The sequence below is a fragment of the Oncorhynchus keta genome, chromosome 30 (assembly GCF_023373465.1).
Source record: "Oncorhynchus keta strain PuntledgeMale-10-30-2019 chromosome 30, Oket_V2, whole genome shotgun sequence".
NCBI classification, from domain to species: Eukaryota; Metazoa; Chordata; class Actinopteri; order Salmoniformes; family Salmonidae; genus Oncorhynchus; species Oncorhynchus keta.
Genome location: NC_068450.1, coordinates 42,247,132 through 42,262,133, shown reverse-complemented (window position 1 = coordinate 42,262,133; position 15,002 = coordinate 42,247,132). Strand labels below are relative to the sequence as shown.

The 15,002-nt window shown below is 41.4% G+C and overlaps 1 protein-coding gene across 1 annotated transcript in view; it reads right to left on the bottom strand.

Annotated features, from left to right (window-relative positions):
• LOC118363617 (palmitoyltransferase ZDHHC9-like) overlaps positions 1-15,002 on the bottom strand; it is a 44,194-nt gene that overhangs the window by 16,641 nt on the left and 12,551 nt on the right. Inside the window, exon 2 of the mRNA XM_052488451.1 lies at positions 7,891-8,051. Within this exon, the coding sequence (XP_052344411.1) occupies positions 7,891-8,051 (161 nt within the window). The remainder of the gene's footprint in view (positions 1-7,890; positions 8,052-15,002) is intronic.

The following is a 15,002-nucleotide window of genomic DNA, read 5'->3' as shown; positions in this document are numbered from 1 at the left end:
AAGTCTTTGCATGGTTAAAGCAGAATATATTAAGGATTTTGCTACCGCCATTGATGAAAAAAAAGTCAACACTGAACAAGCCAAATCAATAGTGTACAGCACACAAGATGGCGGGCAAATGTCTTCTTCACATAGTGAACAAACACTTAAAGAAACACCAGGCTTTTAATAAATCTAATCACATGTGAATCAAAACCACTTTCTACTTAAAACCATTGCTTTGTGGATTAATGTAGCTAGCTAGTGTAACGGTATAGCTTCCGTCCCTCTCCTCGCCCCTACCAGGGATCGAACCAGGGACCCTCTGCACAAACCGACAACAGACACTCTCGAAGCAGTGCTCAAAAGCCATGGCCCGGGGCACAACTACTTCAAGGTCTCACAGATTGAAACGCTATTAGCGTGCACCCCGCTAACTAGCTACCATTTCACATCGGTTACACTAGCAGTCCCTTGGGAAAAGTCGGTCTTCATCGGCCCAATTCATTATGTATTTCAGGAGGATCTTATACTGTTAGCATTCCTTTAGGAACTAGCCACTAATGGGCCAAGTGACAGCACCGCAGCTGTGTGCTGCCCTTTAGGACTCCCAATCACGGCCGGTTGTGATACAACCCGGAATCGAACCAGGGTCTGTAGTGACCTGTAGCACTGAGATGCAGTGCGTTAGACCGCTGCGCCACATGGCACAGTCCTCTATGGAATTCTACAGTATTTCAATTAAATGTTTCAAGGACAAAATTACATGTATTTAAGTACTTTATTGTTGTAGTGGGGACAGTACTCTCCAAAAATGTATTGTATATTAACAGTGCCTTCACTGTATTCAACCACATTTTTGGTGTTACAGCCTGAATTTAAAATGGATTTAATATAATTTGTCATTGGCCTACATATAATACCGATAATGTCAATGTTTTTATACATTTCTAAAAATATATTTCAAATAAAAATATGAATATGAAAAATATGAAACAAGTCAAGTATTCAACCCCTTTGTTATGGCAAGCCTAAATACTGCATATTGGTGGTTTATTTAACATAATATTTTTACAAATGTACAACATTTTCCTCCACTGAGTATTTTGTGTATATCGTTGACAAAATGTCAAAATAATTTGAATCCCACATAATTTGAAACTCACAGGGTGTGAATAGTTTATAAAGGCACATAATATAATTTATAATTATACATTAAGGTGTCTGCAATAGAATAAACATGAGAAAAAAAACTAATTTAGACATAAAAATGCATTTCGACAGCTTCCAAAATCTATTTTTTTATTTTACAATGGAGGAGTCCCACCAAGATGGCTACACGGTGGGGTGTAGCCATCATACAGCGCCACCTGTCAGTCATACAGGGTTTTATACACGTCGTTGGGCTCAAAACATCCGTGCCCACTAACACACCCCCACGTTCCATCACAAATGCCACCACCTGCCACACTAGCGAAAGATGGCATATTAAAACCGCACACATTCTGGGGGGGTGACGCAATCTCTATTGCACTCCACACTGACCTTTCCCACCTGGACAAAAGGAACACCTTTGTGAGAATGCTGTTCATGGACTAAAGCTCAGTGTTCAACACCACAGTGACCTCCAAGCTCAGGACCCTGGGACTGAACACCTCCCTCTGCAACTGGATCCTATACTTCCTGATGGACTGCTCCTAGGTGGTGAGGGTAGGCAACAACACACCCGCCACGCTGACCCTCAACACGGGGGCCCCTCAGGGGTGTGTGCATAGTCCCTGTTCATCCAGGACAGAGTTGTCGCGCACGACTAACGCCATCATTATAACGATGGTAGGCCTGATCACTGACAACGACGAGACCGCCTATAGGGAGGTCAGAGATCTGGCAGTGTGGCACCAGGACAACAACCTCTCTCACAACATGAGCAAGACAAAGGAGCGGATCGTGGACTACAGGAAAAAGGAGGGCAGAGGAGGGCTCTTCCCCCTAAAGAGGCTGAAAAGATTTGGCATGGGCCCTCAGATCCTCTTCAAGTTCTACAGCTGCACCATTGAGAGCATCTTGCCTATCTGCATCACCGCTTGGTATGGAAACTGCTTGGCAGCCAACTGTACAGCCCAGTACATCACTGGGGACAGTCCCTGACATCCAGGACCTCAATACTAGACAGTGTCAGAGGAAGGCCCTAAAAATTGTCAAAGACTACAGCCACACTCTGCTACAGTGGTACTGGAGCGCAAGCATTGACCCCCTTTTTATGCACACTCACTGGACTCTGCCCACACACACGTAATACATCCTGATTGACTAGTCACTTTTACCCCTACCTACATGTACATATTTCCTCAACTACCTCATACCCGGTACCAATACTCATTGTACACTTACTGTACAAAACATTAGGAACACCTGTTCTTTCCATGACAGACTGACCATGTGAATCCAGTTGAAAGCTATGATCCCTTATTGATGTCACCTGTTAAATCCACTTCACATCAGTGTAGATGAAGGGGAGGAGACATCGATTGTGTATGTGTGCCATTCAGAGGGTGAATGGGCATGACAAAATATTTAAGCGCCTTCGAACGGGCTATGGTAGTATGTGCCAGGGACACCGGTTTGAGTGTGTCAAGAACTGCAATGCTGCCAGGTTTTTCACGCTAAACAGTTTCCCCGTGTGTATCAATAATGGTCAAAGGACATCCAGGCAACTTGACAACTATGGGAAGCATTGGAGTCAACATGGGCCAGCGTCCCTGTGGAATGCTTTCGAAAATTGAGGCTGTTCTGAAGGCAAAAGGGGGTGCAACTCAACATTAGGAAGGCATTACTAATGTTTTGTACACTCAGTGAGCACAGTTACATGCACACAATAATACGATTATGGAGGATAGTCAGATTAACGCAATAGTTTAAAATATTTACATACTTTGGAAGATTAACAATTTCCCCTAATAATCCTGTTTACATGGACACATCAAAATCAGACAACTTGACTGGACTTTTGATAAATGCAGAAAATCCAGAAGAAAATAAACGTTCTACTACAGCGACCATATTATTGCCAAGTTGTTTGACTCGGAGTTCGGACATGTACATTTTGGATGTGAAAACTATTTCCAAGATGCATTCTTTCAGTTTTTCTGAACCCACTTCACTCGCACATAAGATAGAGGCTACCACTGCTGGCATATGTGCAGATCAAATATACGACCAGAACTGTGATTAAGCTGTTTACATGTCCTAATAATTCAAAAGATTGCTCAGAAAACCAGGTGTTTTAAATCAGCGTATGCTTACTTTAATTTTAAGATAAACAGGGTAAGGGTTTTCCATGACAATTTCCTTTCTCTGCCTGCTACTATAATACGTGTAATATTATTATTCGTGTGCATGAAAACATAGCCTAATTTTATTGTGTCCAAAATCTTTATTACTTATAACTCCGCATTGTTGGGAAAGGTGCTCGTAAGTAAGCATTTCATGGTGAAGTATACACCTGTTGTATTCAGCGCATGTGACAAATAAGATTTGATTTGTTAATTAAAAAAGGCAAGCTGAATTGAAGTTGGTGGTTTCTTTTTCTCGTACAAACATGTTTGAACAGCTTGATGAGGATGTGACTTATTTTTGGCATTTGAGCGATTTATCTCTTGTCATTTTATGCGACGGTGTGGTATGTGTGGGCTCTGTACAAGTTTACACTGAGGAAGACACGTTTGGGAGGAGCGAAAAATCTGTTATCAGGGAAGGATCGATGCACGCCAACAAAGCAATCTGTGGCTCAACATACTCCATCTGCTAAACAAGGTAATGTCACAAACTGAACGGCCGTGCTGTTCTAAGTAGTGCCATTGCGGCCATTGTTAGCCCAAACATGAGAACGTTATCCCAAATTCATTAGCATGTTAGCCCATGTTAGCCCAACAGTAAATAGCTTAGCTGTTGTTAGCATGTTAGCATGTTAGCAAAAAAATCCATTAGCATATATCTCTATGAAGTCAGACTGGAAGGCATGTGTCAGAGCAGTCACAAAGGGAGCATATCGTCCCAATAGGCAATAGCATGTTAGCACAATAGCCGTTGGCATGCATCTCAGTGCTTTCTGACTGGAACGCTCGAGTCAAAGCCGTGACAAAGGGAGTGCTGCCAGCCCAGGCACTTCCAGTGGACAACCTGCAGCAACGGCAATCATTTACAGCCTTGTTCTGTCATCTGGAGAGGACCTCTTACCAGTCCCCCCCACCCACGCCTCTAGACCGCAACGAGAGAGAATAGGGACACATGGAGGGCAATGTGAATCTTCACCGCCCAGACAGAGAGGCTGCACACTGAACAGCTAGAGAGGGAGGGAGGGAGGGAGGGTTGGGCTGTGGCATGGCTATTGCAGAGCAGACAGGCGTTTTCCTCAAGAGATAGAAAAGAGAAGCTGGCTGAAATAATGGCAACAATTGTGGATAGTGTTGGATCCTGTATTTTACATTATAGCCATTAGATATATGATTAAATATTATCTGATGTTGGTTGTGTGAGGTGTCTGTATTTGTGCACTGGAGCATCATTATGAGATTAAACAACTGCTTGCTACTTGCCTGTTTGTGTGTGACAAGAACTGAGTAACATGGTGTGACCTGCATGTTGCAAAACTGTAGATAACAGCCCAGCAGATGCTTTGTCCTTGCGTTTGTATGTAACAATATTGAGCACATGGTGTGACTTGCTGCATCTTACAAAGTTGTGATAGGGAGGGGTGGTCATCACGAGGTTTAACTGAGATAGAAAAATACAGAAGACGCAATGAGTTGGGGGGGCACATTCAGAGCGGGGTGTTGCGAGAACAAGCGGCCTTTTGTTAGATAACAGGAGCCAGGTGCGAGATAACGGTATGGAGCATGAGAGCCTGGATGTTCTTCACAAGCAGCAGTTACATCTATCAACAGAAGCGCCAAGAGGCGGGGACCCGCCTGAGCGCCTGCAATAGGCTGGGCAAGTTTAAACCACGCCCAGTCTCTACTGTGATAGACAGTTCCAACCAGTCTGTTGGCCTTTCGCAGTATAAAGAAAATTGTTTTACATACGTCTTGTCAGTTCCCTGTTCTGCCCTGCGTGGTATTACAGTGAGCCCGTATATACGAAAGTTGCATTTGCCATTTATTACTTAGCTAATAAACAATACATAGTATAAAATCGGTGACTCATTGTTATATTTATCCTGATACCAGATTTGAATTTACGCAACTCTAACAATAGTCCACTAGGGAGTGGTCAGGTAATCAAAACAATGACATGCATGTGCAGCAAGTTCATTCAGACCCACATCTGGCTAGGTTATACAAAGTAACATAGGAAGATTGTCTGCAAAATATCCCTATTTGGTTGTAACTTCATAATTAATGCTAATGTTGTTTAGATAATGACAACGTCACAATGCTTCGCTGTTGGGCCAAATCAATGAATTCAAACTCCGTCAAGGCTTGAAACAGTACACTTCAGATTGGAGAAAATAAATCTGACTAGGGGATGTGCTCAGAACAGCATGGATCATGAACCTTTAGCGATATAAAGCATAACAAACACGAATTAAAACAGGCTGAAGCTCTGGTCTCTACTAGATGTCGACCGACTGATTTTTCAATGCCGATACCGATTATTGGAGGACTAAAAAAAGACGATACTGATTAAAAATCGGTCGATTTATATATAATAATGACAATTACAACAATACTGAATGAACATGTATTTTAACTTAATATAATACATCAATAAAATCAATTTAGTCTCAAATAAATAATGAAACGTGTTCAATTTGGTTTAAATAATGCAAAAACAAAGTGTTGAAGAAAGTAAAAGTGCAATATGTGCATTGTAAAAAAGCTAACGTTTAAGTTCCTTGCTCAGAACATAAGAAAGCTGGTGGTTCCTTTTAACATGAATCGTCAATATTCCCAGGTAAGAAGTTTTAGGTTGTAGTTATTATAGGAATTATAGGACTATTTCCCTCTATACCATTTGTATTTCATATACCCTTGACTATTGGATGTTCTAATAGGTACTTTAGTATTGCCAGCCTAATCTCGGGATAGGCTTGAAGTCATAAACAGTGCAATGCTTGAAGCACAGCGAAGAGCTGCTGGCAAATGCACGAAAGTGCTGTTTGAATGAATGCTTACGAATCTACTGCTGCCTACCACCGCACAGTCAGACTGCTCTATCAAATCATAGACTTAATTATAATATAACAAACAGAAATACGAGCCTTAGGTCATTAATATGGTCAAATCCGGAAACTATCATTTTGAAAACAAAATTATTATTCTTTCAGTGAAATACAGAACCATTCCGTATTTTATCTAATGGGTGGCATCCATAGATCTAAATATTGCTGTTAACATTGAAGGTTGTGCAATGTAAGTCATAATTATGTACAATTCTGGGAAATTAATTACGGTCTTTGTTCGGAAAAAATGGCCTTCACACAGTTCGCAACGAGCCAGGCGGCCCAAACTGCTGCATATACCCTGACTGATTGCACAGAAAGCAAGAAGTGACAATTTCCCTCGTTAAAAATAATTTATGTCAGCAGGCAATATTAAATATGCAGGTTTAAAAATATATACTTGTGTTTTGACTTTAAGGCATTGATGTTTATGGTTTGGTACACATTGGTGCAAGACGGTGCTTTTTTCGCGAATGCGCTTGTTAAATCACCCGTAGGCTGTGATTCAATGACAAATTAACAGGCACCGCATCAATTATATGCAACGCAGGACAAGCTAGATAAACTACTAATATCATCAACCATGTTTATTAACTAGTGATCATGTTAAGATTGATTGTTTTTTATAAAGTTTAATGCTAGCTAGCAACTTACCTTGGCTCCTTGCTGCACTCGCATAACAGGTAGTCAGCCTGCCATGCAGTCTCCTCATGGAGTGCAATGTAATCGGCCATAATCAGTGTCCAAAAATTTAGATTAATCGATCAACCTCTAGTCTCCACACTACCTCACCTCACTTTATTCATGCACCTAGAAGGCTTTTGACATCGCTTGGTTCCTAATTCACAGTCCTCCCGCAGCCACCCGGTGACATTTGTTCCATATCCGGAAGTGACCTCGCTAGCCTTTAACCCTTAGGCATTTCATGTACAACAAAGGATTAGATCGGTATGGGCAGCATGATAGTAGCTCCACCTTGTTCTCCGATTGGCTAGATAGCTAGATGGAACTCTTTCAGAACTACAGAAGTGTCACACTACGTTGATCCAGTTTAGGTTTCGAATATACACATTTAGGGGGTTGGCCTAGGGCAGGGATCAGCCTGACTAACCAGTGTCTGTATGTAGCCTCGCTACTTTTATAGCCCTGATACTGTTATTTTCCAGTCTTTTTACTGTTGTTTTATTTATTTACCTACCTATTGTTCACCTAATACCTTTTTTTTGCACTATTGGTTAGAGCCTGTAAGTAAGCATTTCACTGTAAGGTCTACTACACCGGTTGTATTCTGCGAACGTGACAAATAAACTTTGATTTGATCAACCAGATTCAGAAGAAGATCATTTTGAATATTTTGTAGACTGCAATTTGATTGCAAGAAGCCCAAACAGATATTATATTTGACCAAAACATAATCATGTCAAGCCTTGCTTACGATCTTGTATACGATCACATGTCTCTCTATTATGCGGAAGGATACTTTGGGACAGATTCCCAAAATGACAACCACTTGGAACTGATTTGCTGGTGTTTTTACAATAAATAAAATCACCCGCCGGCCAAATTCAGCTGGCCGCCAGTTGGGGAACCCTCACCTAAGATTTTTTTTCTAGACAGGGCTTATAGAAGAATGAGGGAGGCATGGATGGGAATTATTATTATGATGACACAGGTATGGGTCAACTACTCACCAATTTCCATCTCAATGAAGGAGGCCTCCTCGGGGAGGGCGCGCGGCAACACCCCCGGGTCACTGAAGCTGGTCCTTAGCAGCATGGCCATGACAAAGAGGAAGAGGACCACAGCGAAGACGGGGATGGCAGGGGACAGGTGGGTTGCCAGGTATGGGCATCTGCAGATGTGATAAGAGAACCATAGGTTAATAGCAATATTCAAGCAAACAATGTACCACACAATGTTGTCTCTTAATAATACTCCCTACCGAGTGATTATAATGCGATTGACCCATAAAACATTAAGCTAAAGCAGCATAGTTCGTGCCATGGTGATAATTCTGTTTAGTTATGTTGATGCAAATTCTCATGAATTTAGTGGAAAATTACAATTTCTTGCATTCAATTTCATACCAAAACTAATGCTCCTCATCTGATATAAAATATGTATTTACATGACCCAGGAGCTAATCTATTTTTCCTTTTATGGCAGCACAACAATATGGCTGCGAAGATAACAACTTCATCAGGGGGTGGAAGAATCCCTCTGCTTATACACGAGAGGGTATTAGCGTCCCAACATTGTCAACAAAAGTGCTGCACAGTCGGCACTGAGAAACAAGCCTGTACACATTCTTGTAGAGCCGTGCTCAGAAGGTCACTGTCGCAACTGTGCTGTTAGCGCAGTCTGGGCTGCAACCCTTCCCCTAGGGCCACACACACACGCGCAATTGCAGCTATGGCCCAAGAATCAACAGCCGGAGACCGTGTTTACTCTTCCGAATGCTCACACTCTGTAGGGGGAGGGGGGAGTGCTGCATTAACATAAAACCAGTTGGCACGTGTAAACTGACAATAGAGTAAGGATACCATTCTGCAGCCAGGATGCCCCTCTAAAAAAGGCCCTTTTTCCCCCGAAGGTAGTCTGTAAAGTGCTGCGGCAGATTGGTAAGCACCGCAGGCCACTGCATTGAGCTATTAATAGAAAAGCTGCACTTCTCTCCTCCTTCCCCATGCGAAGAGATCACACATCCATAATGTAAGGGTAATATATTATGGTAACATTTCCCTCTTCATAATGAATTAGCAGCACATTTATAATACCTTGTGCGCTATATATGCCACATGGAATTCATTGTGAAGGGAGCATTGGAAAGAAGACGGGGTCAGACAGGACAAAGTATTGCATGTTAGACAGCGCATGGGTGATGAGTCATCATGAGTGTTTTTCACAGTGCCTGTGAGCAAAATGGTGTAATGCAGAGTTTCCCAAACTCGGTCCTCGGGATCCCCAAAGGGCACATTTGTTTTTTTTGCCATAACACTACCTGATGAATAGTTGAAAAATCAGCTGTGTAGTGCTAGAGCAAAAAACAAAAATGTGCACACCTTGAGGTCCGGACGACCGAAACCCTGGTGTAACAGGATATAGGTTTGATTATGCAAGAGGTATGTAAAAAGGAAATCATTTTTTCAAAACACCAGATTTCTAAAGACTGGATCTCCAGACAAAATCCCAAAACATTATCAATCCAAGAAGATTCTTTCTAGTTCAAAAACAAACATTCTCCCCACTCAGTCTGTTACAAATGCTGTTGTGATCTAAGCCCCAAGGCACCGACTGTCATTTTCAGTTCCCATTTAAAATGTTCAATTTCCTCTTTTTATTTGGGTGCCATTTTATGCTGACTCAAACACTGTCCTACACCACAGTGGAAACATACTGTAAGAGTGAGGAAGAGGTTAAGGGGAGGGGTGTAGCTCCAGTGTACAAGAGTGAGCCAACAAAATACAAGGTAACAATGTTCCTTTCACATTATGGAAATGGACTTGATTTCAGGACGCATTCCTTTTAACTCTTAGTAGAGCAAAAAGGCGCTATGTAGATTAGACGGGTACGTTTGCATACTGGTGCCATACTTGCAGGACAGGTCCGATAAGTTTCCCCCAGTACCTGGTTCCAGATCTTTTTTTGCGGTGTGTTCAACTCCTTTGCCTTGACAACAACCATATGAGTTGGCAAGACCGCACAAACAGATCTGGGACCAGGCTTCCTTTTCTACACTAAATGGGAAAAAAATGATAAGGGAGAGATCCATCCAATCAATATAGATTTCCACTGGTTCGAGCCCTGAGACAGTTGCCTAGAGCTTGCTTACTGCAGAGTCACAGACAGAGGACAGGAAGTGAATAAAGAGAACGGAGAGGGAGGCAGGATAAGGAAGCTTGGTCTCAGCCCTCTCGCAGTCTCTCAATTATGTATAATTCCAGCACTGATGAATGGTTGAGCATTCTAGTCACACTGTCATCACCTGGAATTCCTGGACATTACCAGTAGCCAAAACCAGTGTGGTACCAGAGCCATAAATTTGGCTTTGGGTGGCTCTTAGAGCCTGAACGATTTAAAAATCAGTTGACCGATATAGAATGATAATATTTGTATCAACGTTTAATCCACCGAAAAGGACCGATATAAAATGCAGAGAAAAAGCTAAAAAAAAATGTTTAAAGGACCGGACATAATCCCAACATAACTACACCAGTCAGAGAAGAGAGAACTAAATTCAGTGGCTACAGCTCTACTATTGATTAAAACACCACAACATTGAAAATGTGTTCTGGCACTCCCAAAAAAATGTGGTCACATTTAAGCATGTCCATGTTATTATTACGTCAACAGCGTAGTCAACTCACGTTCAGATTCGTAGTTCAGTGTTATTTGCCTCTGGGAAATCGAAAGATTATTTAATGTAATTCTTAATATATTCTCTTAATAAATTATTTTGTTTGTTCTTCCTCTACCTCACTGGGACCCAAAAATATATAAAAACCCTGATTCTTGCGATAGAGGCATTTGGAACGTCACACTAAAACATACATTTAAATGAATCGAGTCATTGAGCAACACAATTCATTTAAGATACCGGTATCTAAATCTGTAATTTCGCTGCTCTATCCCTTTAGAATTTTACCAATAGCCCATCATGCATGCTATGAACCCTGTAAAAGGTATCACACACTTTCCTAAACACATGAGGCTGAGCTTGTAACAGCAAATTCTTGGAAGCAGAGATAACATATCACCCCTGGAAATGTTTGCAATGCAAAGGCACCACCCTTACCTGGTACCAATTAGAATAGCTAACTGATGCAGAGTGAGAAGTTCACATCCAACTTTTAACTACTGGAGGGGAAGGGACATTTGCATGAGGGCCCTCTAATCTAGACTTTGAACCATTGAACTTCACACACACACACACACACACACAGGGGAGAGGATATGTACAGGACTCGTTAAGTAACAAGAACTGTTCCCTTCGTGTTGAGGTGTCGATGAAACGGGCTCAATTATCAAAGTTGGAGACATAGTTGAAGTCGGAAGTTTACATACGCCTTAGCCAAATACATTTAAACTCAGTTTTGACACTTCCTGACATTTAATCCTAGTAAAAATTCCCTGTCCGAGGTCAGTTATTTTTAAGAATGTGAAATGTCAGAATAATAGTAGAGAATTATTCATTTCAGCTTCTATTTCTTTCATCACATTCACAGTGGGTCAGAAGTTTACATACACTCAATTAGTATTGGGTAGCATTGCCTTTAAATTGCTTAACTTAGCTCAAGCGTTTCAGGTAGCCTTCCACAAGCTTCCCACAATAAGTTGGGTGAATGTTGGCCCATTCCTCCTGACAGAGCTGGTGCAACTGAGTCAGGTTTGTAGGCCTCCTTTCTCGCACACGCCTTTTCAGTTCTGCCCATAAATGTTCTACGGGATTGAGATCAGGGCTCTGTGATGGCCACTCTACTAGCTTGACGTTTGTTGTTCTTAAGCCATTTTGTCCACAACTTTGGAAGTATGCCTGGGGTCATTGTCCACTTGGAAGACCCATTTGCGACCAAGCTTTAACTTCCTGACTGATGTCTTAAGATGTTGCTTCAATATATCCACATAATTTTCCTACCTTAGGATGCCATCTATTTTGTGAAGTGTACCAGTCCCTCCTGCAGCAAAGCACCCCCACAACATGATGCTGCCACCCCCGTGCTTCACATTTGGGATGGTGTTCAACTTGCCAGCCTCCCCCTTTTTCCTCAAAACATAATGGTCATTATGGCCAAACAGTTCTATTTTTGTTTCATCAGACCAGAGGACATTTCTCCCAAAATTACGATCTTTGTCCCCATGTGCAGTTGCAAACCGTAGTCTGGCTTTTTTTTAATGGCGATTATGGTTTCAGGTTGTGTCGATATAGGACCTGTTTTACTGTGGATATAGATACTTGTGTACCTGTTTCCTCCAGCATCTTCACAAGGTCCTTTGCTGTTGTTCTGGGTTTGATTTGCACATTTCGCAACAAAGTACATTCATCTCTAGGAGACAGAACGAGTCTCCTTCCTGAGCGGTATGATGGCTGTGTGGTCCCATGGTGTTTATAGTTGTGTACCCTTGTTTGTACAGATGAACGTGGTACCTTTAGGCTTTTGGAAATTGCTCCCAAGGATGAACCAGATTTGGAGGTCTACAATTGTTTTTCTGAGGTCTTGGCTGATTTCTTTTGATCTTCCCATAAGTTCATGCAAAGAGGCACTGAGTTTGAAGGTAGGCCTTGAAATACATCCACAGGTACACCAATTGACTCAAATTATGTCAATTAGCCTATCAGAAGCTTCAAAAGCCATGACATCACATTTTCTGGCATTTTCCAAGCCGTTTAAAGGCAGTCAATTTAGTGTATGTAAACATCTGACCCACTGGAATTGTAATACAGTGAATTATAAGTGAAATAATCTGTCTGTAAACAATTTTTTGATAAATTACTTGCGTCATGCACACAGTGGATGTCCTAACAGACTTGCCAAACCACTAGTTTGTTAACAAGAAATTTGTGGAGTGGTTGAAAGACGAATTTTAATTTCTCCACCTAAGTTTATGGAAACTTCCGACTTCAACTGTATCTGCCCCATTTCCTGAACGTAGATTACACCCACTCTTGGACAAAACAACCGTTTACAGTGTGGCAAAAATGTATTTAGTCAGCCACCAATTGTGCAAGTTTTCCCACTTAAAAAGATGAGGCCTGTAATTTTCATCATAGGTACACTTCAACTATGACAGACAAAATGAGAAGAAAAAAATCCAGAAAATCACATTGTAGGATTTTTTATTAATTTATTTGCAAATTATGGTGGAAAATAAGTATTTGGTCAATAACAAAAGTTTTACAGGCCTCTCTCATCGTTTTTAAGTGGGAGAATGCACAATTTGTGGCTGACAAAATACTTTTTTGCCCCACTATATTGAGCATGCATTTTAACCCAGGACTAGGCTAAAACTGTGTCTGGGAAACTGGCCCATCATATACTTCACAAGTGGAACTCTAAAGTAGAGATGTTGCAGACTTCAAATATTAGTAGTCCTCATGCTGAGCAACACCACCATGCCTGAGCATCAGAGGGATATGTCATGCCTAACTACTTCCTACCCAGTCTTAACTTTAGCCGCCCGTCGGGGGCGGAAGTGAAATCACAATACCATTGAATTGTGTACCGTAATGCTGCGCTAGCAGATCTGCAGTGGGACAGCTGTGAAACTTACATCTTTTGTAAGGATGTCTGCCCACAACTTTCTCCCTCTGTCTCACTCTCTTTCTTTCTTTCTTGGGCACTGGAGAGAAAGAGCCCACAAATTACAATTGGCTGCTTCTCTCTTTCAGATGCCCACAGGAAATAGTTCCATAGAGGCCCCAGTGATCTCATTCACAGTCATCTCAACACGTTCAGTAGTACACGATTCCTTCATGTTTGTTCTAGATAGTATATTTCTACATGAACTTTCCACAATGCGTGTGCCCAGTTATCCTCCTGACATATTTGCTTGAGACTTTCAGCTATGGCCACAAGACAAAGTGCTGGCTGGAAACACCCCTTTAAAACAATAAGAAATAATCCCAACCTACAGTAAAGGTGCATTTTAGTGGCATAAAATTACATTAAAGCTGAATAATGAACTTAAGACAACACAATTGTTTAGTAAACTTAAGGACAATCTTAATTTATGTGCGTTCGGAATTGAAAACGGTCTGATCTTAGGTCAGAAAAAAAGTTGAATCAGCAACAAAAAGTTGTAACACAGTGGAGCAGAACAAAGTGTTGAATTAATCAGATAACAACAATTTGATTCCAGAAACATGAAATACCACACCAGTGACCTCTGACAGAGAGAGGGAAAAGGAACAGATTTTCCACAATACTAAAGGGCCCAACAAGCAACTGCAAAACATTGGTTGTGTCCCAAATAGCACCCTATCCCTGACAGTGCACTACTTCTGACCATTTGAGATGTAATACACATTGATCTGCAAATTGGGAAGGGACTGAAACCGTAAGACTCAAAATGCTGCTAAAGTGGCTACGAGGCAGTACGCGCACCTGAGTCCAGGCCTTTAAAATTTGACATCAGACAGAAGACATCTCTTGGGATAATAGTAGCAGCTGTCATCCATTACATAGCACTTTGATGAGGAGGCAAATATGTATTAAGTGTGCGTCCCTAGCTCGCCTGCTTGTATTGAAGTACAGATACGAACAGGATAATTTCACTCAAATTCACATAAACACACAACCTTTAACAAGCAAGCTTTTAGTCAACAAAGACTCCATTTCATTGTTATTGGAAGTAGATACAGTAGGTTTTCCCAGCTGAATAAATAAAAAAATAAGCGCATTGACTGGGTTATGTTCATTAGGCACAAAAACCTTGACGAATCATTTTAATTTCCCGTTTTAGAAATGGTGTTACATTGTGCCCTACTGAACACAACCATGCTTATTGTTATTGGAGCTAGATGCAGAATGGTTTCCAAGAAGCTGAATATAAATTAGGGATTTTACTGCATGGCTCGTGTTTATTAGACAGGGAAACAGACAAATGAATGAAAATCCAGAAGGTTTACAATTAGGGAGTGTTACAATGAGAGGTTAGATTTAGTTTCAGGGCTTAATGGAAAAAAAATTGGAATCCATTTTTTGGTCCCCACAAGGATGTTAAAACAAACAAGCAGATATGAGCAAGAACGCAGGCAGGAGAAAGCGAGAGAAAGAATGAAATAGATGCCTGGGAGACCTTGGGG